Raw genomic sequence first — 12,522 nt, forward strand, 5'->3', positions numbered from 1 at the left:
TTATCATATTTTTTCTGCATTAGGTACTCTTTACAGTTGAAGCATGAAGTTTGAATTTGACGACGCCCTATAGGTAGTCATCTTACACTAATCGGAATAAAAATGATCGGAAAATAATTTTTCGAAATACTTTTTCTGCTTTTTTTTCTAGTTTTCATAAAGAAGGTTATTACCCAAACTAGTGCATATCACAAACGGTGTTCTCCGTGACTCAGCTCATGTACCGACTAGTTTAATGTTCCCTTGCAGCAGCGTCGCATGACTTTATGACGCGATCCAAAATACATCGTTACTCGGCCAGCATTTCACCCGTGCCACCTAAATTTTATATTAAAACCACGTGAAACCGTCTTAGTCACGAATGTTCACTGGACGGGCGCAGACTACGCGATAAAAATTCCAACACCCGACACTCATAAACTTGATAATAATATAATTATATAACGACGCAGTTGTGATACCCTATCCGTCGATAGTACAAGCCGCCCGATACTTTTCGCGCGCTTTTGACGCCATCTTGTGCTATCGAGTTTTCCGCCCCGGAAGTAAGTGCAATGGAATTTGTTTAAACAGCCTATTTTATTTGTGCTTTACAACCTTTTTAGGAGTGTTCTGTGAGTGATATCTTTTTCATTAAAATAAGCTACTGTAAGGTAAGGTAGAATTATTATAAGAGCTTATAGTAAATAGATTTTACATTGTTACTAAACGTTTCAAAACGGTTTTAGAGCTTGTTAAATCGTTGTTTTCCTCTGCCAAATTGTCCAAGTGCGTTCAGTGGACTAATTATTACGCAGAAAGACATTAAATTGGGCTTGGCATAAATGCTGGATTTCTCACAAATTACGAGTAATATTAAACGGGTAGGATCGAGAATGTCACGATGTGATGTAATCGGTTAGCTGAACTCGCTATTTTAGGATTTGCTTCTATACCGTTATTTTAAATGTATCCCCTCGTGATTTTTTGTGTAGGACGTCTTCTATTAATATTTTTGAATGAAGCTATTAGTTGCAGTTGAATGGAAAAAGACTGAAATAACGATTTGTTTCGTAAAGTTTCACAATTTAGCGAAGACAATCTCTTGTCTAGTTTAATTCTGGCGTAACAATAGCGTTTTTCACGGACTTATATTTTTCGGGAAGCTCGATTGTCAGTATTAAAATAAAGCAGCAATCCGGGCTTGATTTTCACTGCCTTTATGTATTTTAACTGCCTATTAAGTTAAGAATAATTTCCAAATAAATACTTTTGTCATTTTCTGAAGACCAATAGATATTTGCTTGGCCACTAACTTCAAAAATGGAACTCGGTTTAAACCTTTTTAATTTTGGTCCTTCGATAAGAATAATGTGACAGTAATTTAAGATCTATCGTTCGAATTGTAAACTTTCAAATAGTCGACCATTTTTTTATGGTTTGACTGTTTTTGATGCCGTTGACAAAACAGTCAGTGAAAACAAGACATGCTATTTTAAGTACTTACTCTTGAAAATTAACAGTTGTCAACTGCACAAAATCTTCAGTTGTACTCCTATAAGTTATTCATCTAGTGTACGTGACAAGCGACGTCCCTATCATGTCACGTACGACATTATATCTCAACGTTCACAATATTTATGTAGTCTAAAGTTATTTACGTCGTTACTGTCTGGTTCCTTAATTAATTAGCAACGGTATATAGGACAAGGATGAATTTCAAACCATTTTGTGGTTACCTAGAACACGGTATTCTAAAATCAGTGTCGTAATTAATGGTGTTGTTTTTACTTTGTTAATGAGTTGCCGACATTTTGGCGTTTCCTGCAATTTGCATGCAGTTTCAATGTTCGGTATCCAATACTCTAACACTATGAAGGTGACGTTTGTGACGATAAAGGGGCTTCCGATATTGTAAATTATTTTAGCAGGCTATGTTATCCTGGTCTGTCCTTGATACGTCGGCGATTTCGTAGCTAACTATCTAAACTAAAAATAAAAAAGTTATTGTATCTATAGACGTGACGAGAACTTTTATTTTTTTGTAGCTGCCACAGTTGCCTTACCCCCTTCTCAATAAACACAGAGTCCAAAAAAATCCAAGGTTCAATAGATGAAAATGTTTGCAACTGCAACCTTTCTTATTACTTGGTGTAACTTTAGTATGTGTATATTAATGAGAGAGTAAAAATGTCATAAGGTTTTCCCGCGATTTTAATCGCGTCACGTGGAAACTACTGCCCGCACCAAGAGTGAATGAATTTTTTGTTGCGCCACTTCTTCTTCCCAGCAAAAACACATAGGAAGTGGTGAAGGGTGGGCGTTTTGGGGGCTGTCTTTTGTAAATTTCTGACGATCGTAAAGTGCTGTTTTGCAGTCAAGTTTGCATAGACGAATTTTGATTTTGATTTTCAAATCGCTTAGGTAGTTTCGGAGCCTTTAGAGTAGGTATACATACCTAAACGATAAAAAATATCGTCTTTTTATATTAGTGAAGATGAGGTGAAAACTTTGTTTACGTGTGGGCCAATAGAATTTCAGTATTATTTGTATGTTAAACCCTGTAAAACTCGTTAACGTGTATTTATTACCTCCAATTGAGAACAACAGTCTGCCAATACGTTAATGGGCTAGTCTAGACGTTAATTTTATTTACGATTTATGTACGTACACACGATAGTTATTGTAACATTAAGTATATTAACTTCAAAGGTTTTAATTACCGTTTGCATTATTTACTTCTAAAAACGATAAACCTATGTATTTTATGCACAAACCGCTAATATTGAAGTATTTGCTCAATTTCGGAAATACATAGGTAGTAATAAGTGGGTATACATCATATAGTTTGAATTTAGATATAGATAGTAGCAGGGTCAATACTTATTCTCCTATGCGTTGTTTGGCCCGTGTTGAAGTCCTTGCTTGGGACAGTAACATCACATTTTCGGCTGTATATATTTTCTTTATCACACAAACAAACACAAAGAACATCTACTTAAAACTGAATTACAACAATGTCATCTTTCATTTGGTCCTTTGGCCCTAAATAAAGGACCAAAAACATGCCAGTGTCCTTTGAAAACCCCTTAACAACCCGTCAGTACACAATAAATGTCAAAAAGATGCGCACACGCCACGCAATATTGAGAAGGCGGAATAAATCATGTACTCTAGCCAGTGTAAACATTAGCCGATTTAATTTATAGCTAATGTTATGCTTTACCCGGGTGGAGTATTTATAGAGTGTTGCCGTCTGCAAGTCCCTTTGATATGGTAGATTCGTGTCATTTAGTTAAACGTGCTCAATATGTTTTTTTTTTGGTTCTGACCTATTTTGTTTTGGTTTTTACCTAGTTGTTTTAAGTGTATTGATGTAAGATTATATCTAACACATCCTGTGTTCCCTACCTGAACATTTTTTATGATTCTAAAGGAGCTTAATATGAAAATGGTTAGTAAAATTATGCTACTGAATACGATTATGCCTATGTATCGAATACCTTGTTTTTTTTTTTTTTTTTTTTTTTTTTAACTTGGCTAGTCGCTATATGCGCATTAATACCTTGTTTATGGTGCCCAAATAGTGCTCAATGTTGCCCTCATAATTCCCAATTTGAAAAGTTTAGGAATTAACTCGATATTTACCTACATTTTTATATATAAGATGCAGGATGTCTTTATCAACAAAAACATTGCAAAAGCATGCATGTTTCATTCGAATATGCTTCGGGAAAAGTAATAGGGCTGCGTGTAAAACCCGACAGTTTGACATTAACGAATGGTGTTGCCAGTTTCTTCGGAGAATTTATGCTTTAAAAAATAAACTTCCATCAGATTTTCAGATGTTTGGAAAAAGTCATTCACTGAGATACTTTGTTTGCATTAAATGCAATTATAAAAGTTAAGTACCTAGTTCCCACGGGAGGGTGCTGTCAGAAGCTAGTTTTATAAGAAACAAGCTTTTACTAGATGTTAGCCAATCCAACAAAAGAGGTATTACGCTGAACAGTCCTTATTTCAAATCACGAAAATGTAACCAGCTAAAAAAAATACGGACTCAATATTTTTCAGAAAAATAAACTTCCTACTAAAAACGTGATTCTTGAGCCAATTAATGTAACAAAGTTATTTATAATTTGTGTTTTATAGTGGGATCAGTCGCCCACTGGCTAGTCATGTGATGTTGTCATCCTTAGTGTACCATTGTATCTATATTGTGTTGAATACTCATATTGTTTGTGGGACGGAAGGTGTGGGCTTCACAGTTCAAAAACATGAGTTTTTTAAAGTGAGGAAAATATAGGTTGATTTATTGAAGGCGTGGGATAAGTTACAGGGAATTGTTTACTGTTTATTTGTGATGGTTTATGCCTGAACTGCTGGGCAAAGGTCTCTCCGCCATATTCTTTCGTGAGTGTGTTGTGGCCAATCGGTTACGAAGGTTAAGGTCTCCCCAGTGCTTTCTTGGTTTGCCTCTAGGTTACCTTCCTTCAGGGTTCCATAGAGTGGCTCAAAACATCTATCTCAAATTCGTAGTTCTTAAAAAGTTCTAAACATTGTGTTCCTTAATGTAGTCTTTAAGCGACATTCCAAAAAGGAGGAGGTTCTCAATTTCTCTAATTAATCTTTTATTTTATTAAGCTGTTTCCTTAGTAAAATCGAAGTTCCTTAGTGAAAACGCATACACCTTTCGAGAAAATCAATCACAACGTTGTTGCATATTAAACCTGCGTAATAAATCTAGCTAATAATTCCAGTCTAGATCATATTTTTCGGTCTGCGACATGTGTATCCACTTTAGATCTCGAGGAGGAAGTCATCACGGGTCGTTTTAACTGTCCGTCTGTCCGTCCAGCGAGGAATTATGATTAATAGGCTTATTTATACTGGACGGCAGGACTGAAATGAAAGCGGTGTAGGTTAAGGGTGAGGCTTGACTTTAGTCATAAGGTTAGTTAAATGAGCGTAGGAACAGTTCTCGCCAAAAAATAAACAGCCGAGTGCGAGTGGGACTCGCGCAGGCTGTTATAAAAAGTAGTTCCGTATTTATAAAAAGGACATGAAATGACGTTTTTTCTATAAGAGCCCGTTTTTTCTGATAAATATTTACCAAATATCTAGCAAATTATGTTATAGGTAGGTATTAGCTTCCCCCATGCTTTAAACCGCGTCCCGTCTGAACGACTTCCTTAGTAAATGTGCTCTCTAATTCTGAAAATATCATACCACATACGAATATCGCAATATATTTTAAAACAATTAAACTAATACGATACTAAAATATCAACAGGTAATTATCAAGGTATGCTGGCAACCCATCGTCTCCGCTACGTGTCGTTACTCCTGTCATCTGCTTCACAATTAGTATCGCGATCGCTTCAGCTGTTTCCGCGTTAGTGGGTACGCAGCCTAATGTCGGTTGCAATTACGTTAGCAAAAATTAAATTCGTGTGAAAAAATGTAACAAAAGCTTGTGCCTAAGTAATATTTCGTAACCCTGTTGTAACTTAGGCACTAGCTTTTGTCTCGTTTCGTCTTTGTTCCCTGGGAATGATTTTTCACGACCGGATAAAAAGGCTAAACCATTTAACTAATAACATAGCAATAATAAATAATCTTGGGGGAAACCAGTTGGCAATCCATAGCAATTTCTCCTTCCAATGTCTTGGTAAAATATTTGAGAAATAGAGTTATATTACCTACACAAACTCAACTAAAAATAGGTTTTCAGTAACCCTTCGTAGTAACCATAAAAAAACCTTAAGTAATATCCGTATATCCAAGTACCTTGTTCAACACACTTCCTTTCTCACGTTTTCTGAGAAAATTGTTTGTAAGTATCTCTTTGAAGAGGGATACTTTACTTGGTAGTTACACTTCATCATCATCCTCCGAGCCTTTTTCCCAATCATGTTGGGGTCGGCTTCCAGTCTAACCGGATTCAGCTGAGTACCAGTGCTTTACAAGAAGCGACTGCCTATCTGACTTCCTCAACCCAGTATCCCGGGCAACCTGATACCCGATACTTGGTAGTTACACTTATAGACTCTTTTATTATTCAGAAGAGCTTTTAACGGGCTATTTTTGAAGCAGTTTCTTATTTCCTAGGCAGCTTTTCTAGAGGTAGGGAATGTTTAATGGATGTGGAAGTATCTTTGCCTGTGTTTAGGTAAATATGAATCAAAATATGGATTGAGAGACTTACCGTGAACTCTGATCTGATCAGTATCATTTATTCAGTTATCTGTAATAGTTCAAATAACTGTGTCACTCTGAATCAGCCATTTGATGCTTTTTGCTGTAGCATTTTGACAGTTTTGCAGTCATTTACTACATAGTATATAGTACCAACATCATAACAGCAGCTTATTTTTGCTGTTTTCTTGTAGAGATAATTTAGCTGCGCAGGACAGAGTACCGTGCACGAGCATTTGCGCAAACACAGGTTCACTCACTATTCCTTCACGACCGGAGGACGATCAAGCTCAGGACCGACATTAACGTGCTCTTCGAAGCACGGGTTTATCAATTGCCAGTATCCAGGCTCCGGGCTGCCTTGAGAAAGTGTTAAAACCCATCCGACCTGGGAATCGAACCCGATACCTCGAGCGTAACGGTCGCGCAATGATACAACTGGACCAACGAGGCATTTATTATTCACAGTTTAGTTTCTTCAATCATCTGCATACCTATTAGCCTACATAATCTATGACCTAATATCTGTGCTCGGAATCTCACACATATCAATAAACAAGACTAGAATTAATTTCCAACACATGTCTCGTGTCGCGATACAAAGTAGCAAATAAACTATGTTGCAGAAAAACTTACTACTTATCTATGATGATTTAAGGTTATGGCACATTATAGCGGCACCGCAACAGCATGGCTCCACACCAGCATTTAAGGTGTCATTCAATTTAGAGCATTAAATCGTGTATATTATAAGATATTTCGTAATGTCAATATAAAAAAGCCAACGGCGAGCAGTCAGCGTGCTTGCCGCTTCCACACAACTCGACTCGCCGCCCGCGTGCTGCAAGCGAGCGGTCCTCATGCGTACAGCGCGCCGACGGCGTGCTAATTGCGCGCCGACTCCGAGCCGGCAGCGAAACAACGTCATTGCGTCATGTTCAATCATAACATCAATCATAATCGTCTTAAAATAATATTGAGTTTGCGGTGACAGCAAGCTTACACCTCGCGGCCGGCGCGCGGCCGGCGCGCCAACGGCGCGCCAACGGAGCGCCAACGGCGCGCCGACGGCGAGCGGACAGCGCGTGGTTAGCGCGCTGACAGCTAGCCGTAGTCTTAATTCGAGGCGACGCCGTGCTGCTGCCGTGCTGTTGCCGTGCTGCTACAATGTGCCACAAGCTTTATGATTGTTTTTTTTTGCATCCGCCAATAATTGACTTATAAAAAATTACTCTTTTACTGTTATATAATTGGGTTGAGGAGGTCAGATAGGCACTCCTCTATGTAAAACACTGGTTTTGAACAGTTAAAGAAACGTTAAAAATAAACAAAACTTTGTAAGGGTGGTTGCCTGTGTATGATTTTGAACAATATTTTAAACACGCGCACAAAGGACTTTATTCTGCAATAATAAACGGAGTCAGAGCAATGAAAATAAGTAGACTACTTACCTACCTAAATTATTTTTTTATTTATTTGTACTATAATATACGTGGCAATATGTAAATAGTATTAGTAATTAAAATATTTATCTCATTAGCAAGCTTTCTTGATAAAAAGCTCCCTAATCTCATGATGTAATCCACTGTAACGTCTTAATTCCACATGGCGTTCATCAGATTAAAGATGGCGTACGATTGATGGAAAAGCTGAAAAAGAGACACATCGTAAAAGTTAATGACAGTGTTTTCCGTGAGATAAAACTTTATACTGTTTTTTGTTTGGGTTTTATGTAGTCTGTGTAAAATTAACACCTTAGGGTTTAGTTGCTCTTGTTGAAGATTTTATTTTTTGCTAAGTAGCATATACCTATTTATAATTCATTCACGAATTTGCCAGCCTTTAAAACTACTTCTTAGGTACTTTGTATTGTCTTACAGATTATTTAAATAACTTTCAAAATTCGTTCAAATCAAAGTTACCTACTGCGCACTGAGAAGGCCTGAAATGGCTAACTTAAAACTGATAAAGTTACTTGTCTAGATTTATTTTTGTTTAAATAAGTTTGTATAAATATTATAAAAAATTACATCAGCCAAAGCATCCAAACAAACAGTTCTGAACATGGTTCGTATGGCCGTAGGGCGGAGCGCGCGTTCCAATATGAGTGCTAAGGAGCTGCGCGCGCGCCGGTCGTACAGCCGCTCCCAGCCGCAAGAGTATACTGCTTGGCGGAATTCTTCACCCTGTATATGAGAGAATCATCATCATCATCCTCCGAGCCTTTTCCCAAACTATGTTGGGGTCGGCTTCCAGTCTAACCGGATTCAGCTGAGTACCAGTGCTTTACAAGAAGCGACTGCCTATCTGACCTCCTCAACCCAGATACCCGGGCAACCCGATACCCCTTGGTAAGACTGGTGTCAGACTTACTGGCCTGTATATGAGAGAATATTATGACAAAAAATAAGGAATGTTTTCATAGTAGACGTTGTACCTACGTAGATAATTTTGGAGTTTGTAGACGATCTTCAAAATAATTTTAGCGAATTATAAAAAAGTTCTTAGATGTGGCCGATTCGGAACACACAATAATATATTTTATTCTTGTTTATGAATTAGTTATTTATGTGTGATAATAAGGACATTTTTAAAGGTGTTTTGAGCTGATATAGGACTAGTTGGGGAATTCATACACTGAATAGTTGTGTTACAATTTTGTGACACACTAAACAAAACTATATGTAACAGAAAGTTGATTTTCATGTCAAACAAATGAAACAAAGTTGAACGAAAAAACTTTTTGTTTCGAAAAAATTTTAGAATTTGAAAGTCTATTAAACTGACATATTTATTGTCACCCAAGTGTCAACACATAGAAAAAAACAACAAAAGAAAATAAATGTGAATTCTGTAAAATTACTTGCAAATTAAAGGGCTAGAGTTTGGCAGAGTGCCAGGTAAATAATCTTAGTAGAATCGTTCCGTCTGACCGTGTCTCACTCAACTAGTTTGCGAAGATTTAGAAACAGATAAGATGGTATGACATACTTATAACTAAGGCTAGCTGCGGCCAATGGACCATGCCCCGTGGGAACTATTTTACACAAACTATTTCTTAACTTTTTCAATAAATAGGCTAATAGATACTGAAAGAAATTAAAAAATCCCTCAGCAGTTCCAGAAATAAGCGCGTAAGTATAAACAATAAACTTTTCTGCTTTAGCCACAAAGCGCTTCCACACTACTTGTAACTTTTCCACTCAGTTTTTTTAAACGAATCGTAAGGGTGCTTTTCGACAGTGGGGGTGTTTGTCGCTCCCAAAGTGTCGCGCGTAAACATCTGAGCAGGAAAAGCTGTTATGAGATATTTAGTTGCTGCCATATTTAGTTTACGTTAACTTATTCTCATACTACTTACGTTAACTTATACTAGAACAATAGTAACCAACCTTTGTCATAAGCAATTCGCTATAGTAACACGGAGAGCTGCTGATCAAAGTGCCCCCGAATATAAACGTGATGAACTCCAAACTAAACTCCCCTCGGCCGAAGGACTGGAAACATTCATTAGATACGAGTATAAATAAACACGTCAATCTGAAATCAAGGCTCTGTTTATAAGATTCTTGGTGGAGGAATTTCAATATTTTTGTTCATTTGAAACATCAGGCTCATTACATACACGAATACCATAAACGCTTTGGATGTGTTATTAAGGCGACGAATTGGACAACAATAATTCCAAAAGGGGTCGGAGCGTCTGAGCGGGGCGAGGATAACAATACGCGCGCTAGCTTATAACTAAAAGTCGTAAGCGACAAAATGGTTTTGTAATTTTATTATTTAGAAATGATAATTTGATAAAAAATCCTTCTACAATTTTAAAGAGTATGTATATACTCAACTACTAAAAAAGTTAAGAGGCTTAAATCGGTCCCGTTTGCCCATAATATGTGAATCTCTTTTTAAAAAAAGGTATGTTTGATATATTTTTCTCTGTTATAAAAGTTACCTAATCATGTTTCTACGTCTAACAAAATAAGGTTTATATCATGAACTTTCAGGTAACCAAGTTGTATTTTGATCCGTTTTGTATTTACTGAGAAAAATTGAGATCCTTGGCGCCAAAAATTCCAATTCGTCCTCTTAAACTAAACTACTGAACGGATTTTGATTTGATGAAAAACCATCTCTTGACCTTTTAATCTAGGTATATCTTATCTATTATAAGTTCAAGATTTTATATTAATTGTTACGTAGTTATAATAGAGTATATTTAAGAAACTTACCTCGAGAACTTCATATACCGTAATAGGCAAAATAATGGTCGTAGCTTTTAGAGTGAGTTCATATGCCACTCTAAATGTGTCTTTGATATGGTCAACCAAACTGCAAATATATATGAGAACAATATTCATATCAATTGCTTATCAAAGTATGTAAATAACCTAACAAATAACAATTTTGTTGTCAAAGGACCATTAAAGATCTCTCTTACATAGGTATTAGGTATGTTAATGCTGTTGATTTAGCTAAGTGTATTTAAGTTAAGCGTAATAGAAAAACTATATGTAGGTATACTTACTCATAAATACGCTGTAATTCCACACATATATTTCTGAGTTCCACCATTATTTCATCCCCTTTGTTATCTTCAAATAATCTATTCACTCGTTTGGTTAGCAGCTCCAATCTTCCACAAGTGTGCAGCATAAAAGTCGGTCCCAGAGGCACGAAAGAAGTATACATCAACCCAGCATATATAGCATAATATATTAAAAGAACATTAAGAGAAAAATAAACGAACAAACTATCTTTTCTTTTCTCTATAAATGGAGGGTATACTAAGTCGTAAATAGGGATTAACTCAAATTCTCCAATAATGTAATTGTAAATGAAGGTTACGGTGGTTTTCAAAGGGAACATACTGGATGCTGATATGGATATCAGCAACCATTGCTTGCCAACCCAAGCTCCATTTTGAGCGTACTTCAAAACCACCTCCTGATCTTCGCGGTTAGAAACCATGATAGCCTCAAAATCGTTCCTCATGATATGAATCATGTCTTTCAGTAAGTCTTGTTTCCAAACCATGATGGTATATTGAAAAGTGATTACAATATAAACGACTGATAAGGTCCCATCCTGGCATGTCTTCGAGAAGTCATTGTTTGCCAAATCATGGAAAATTATATTGTACATGATGATCAGAAATACTAGAGAGAAAATCCCATGGGTGATGAAGAAACGGAAGAACCATTTCTTGTTTCTTGGTATGTCTGGGTGACACTGGTTTAGTGTCATAGCTTTTATGTTTACTTTGAATATTTTGTCGTAATTGACTTCCATATCTTTCATTTTATGGTCTTGTGATACTGTCGCTACCACAGCGGATTAAGTGATAATGATCAAGCTTAGCACCTTTTATAAGCTGAGTTAAGAGGCAGATCAAGTGAAAATAATATTCTAGAAACTACTCTTTTGATTCTATGATATCGCTGTACCATATTATGTGGTACATTAGATTCCACTCGCGTTTTTATCTACCCCTCGAGAGACTTCTCATACATGGAAAAAAGCTTTAGTATTGTATAGTGCCATGTTTCATCAAGTCATTAAGCAGTTTTTGCGTGAAAAATCTTGACCAAACATACATAAATACATTCTAACAAACTTTCTCATTTAAAATATTGAGTAAGATATTGCACAAAAACTTCAGCAACAAACTTCGCATTAAACAATTCCAATTACATTTCACTTACAAATGTCATCGTTTGATTGAAACTCGCATAAAAGCTTCTAATTTTTCACCACGAAGGTGTAATATCTGTCACCTATATTCTTACAGACTTGAGCGTTGAAGTCTAGATTACAAGCGTCGCTCGTCAAGGCCTAATTGAAGAGCCTGTTGACAGCTTTCTTTCAGGAATATTTTTTAAATTAGGTACTTTTTAAAATGACGTAATTTTTTTATAACATACTACTGGCCCGCAGTACAATCTTCATTCAGCCCGCAGTACAAAAAAGTCCATTTTGTTGCAAAAAGTGTGATAAATGAAGAACCACCGACCGACAGCGATTTGTGCAAACTTCAGATAAACCATCTACTACTATCTACTATAAGTCAGAACAAAGCCTAAACATTTGGTTTGGATAGGTGAGACCGTTCTTGAGTTATAAAATTACAACGAAAAGTGGCATTAATTTTTGTTTATATGTATAGATTTTATCTGGTTTTGGTGGTGTTTATATGATTGTTATTTGCCGATATTGCTCATCGGGTACAGGGTAATAAATAAAAGTATCTACTAATAGTTCCATAAACAGGCTTCTATTGATTGAGTGCAAGTGTATATCTAATAACAAAGATAAAGTTTTTGCAAAATGTAATGTGATTTAGTT

General features: G+C 36.4%; 2 protein-coding genes across 3 annotated transcripts in view; one reads left to right on the top strand and one right to left on the bottom strand.

The window, feature by feature from the left end:
• The first annotated feature begins 349 nt into the window (after positions 1–349).
• LOC124642605 (filamin-A) overlaps positions 350–12,522 on the top strand; it is an 82,240-nt gene continuing 70,067 nt past the window's right edge. For both annotated transcript variants that reach the window (XM_047181107.1, XM_047181105.1), the window contains exon 1: positions 350–545. The gene's annotated coding sequence lies outside the window, so the exon portion shown is untranslated. The remainder of the gene's footprint in view (positions 546–12,522) is intronic.
• On the bottom strand, positions 7,773–11,493 carry LOC124642607. Its single transcript, XM_047181109.1, has 5 exons — positions 10,706–11,493; positions 10,410–10,509; positions 9,570–9,674; positions 8,208–8,363; positions 7,773–7,826 (listed from the first exon to the last, which is right to left on the bottom strand). The coding sequence occupies exons 1-5, from the start codon at positions 11,476–11,478 to the stop codon at positions 7,773–7,775; spliced, it is 1,188 nt and encodes a 395-aa protein (XP_047037065.1). The 5' UTR covers positions 11,479–11,493.

This window comes from Helicoverpa zea, chromosome 25 (assembly GCF_022581195.2).
Source record: "Helicoverpa zea isolate HzStark_Cry1AcR chromosome 25, ilHelZeax1.1, whole genome shotgun sequence".
Classification (NCBI taxonomy): domain Eukaryota; kingdom Metazoa; phylum Arthropoda; class Insecta; order Lepidoptera; family Noctuidae; genus Helicoverpa; species Helicoverpa zea.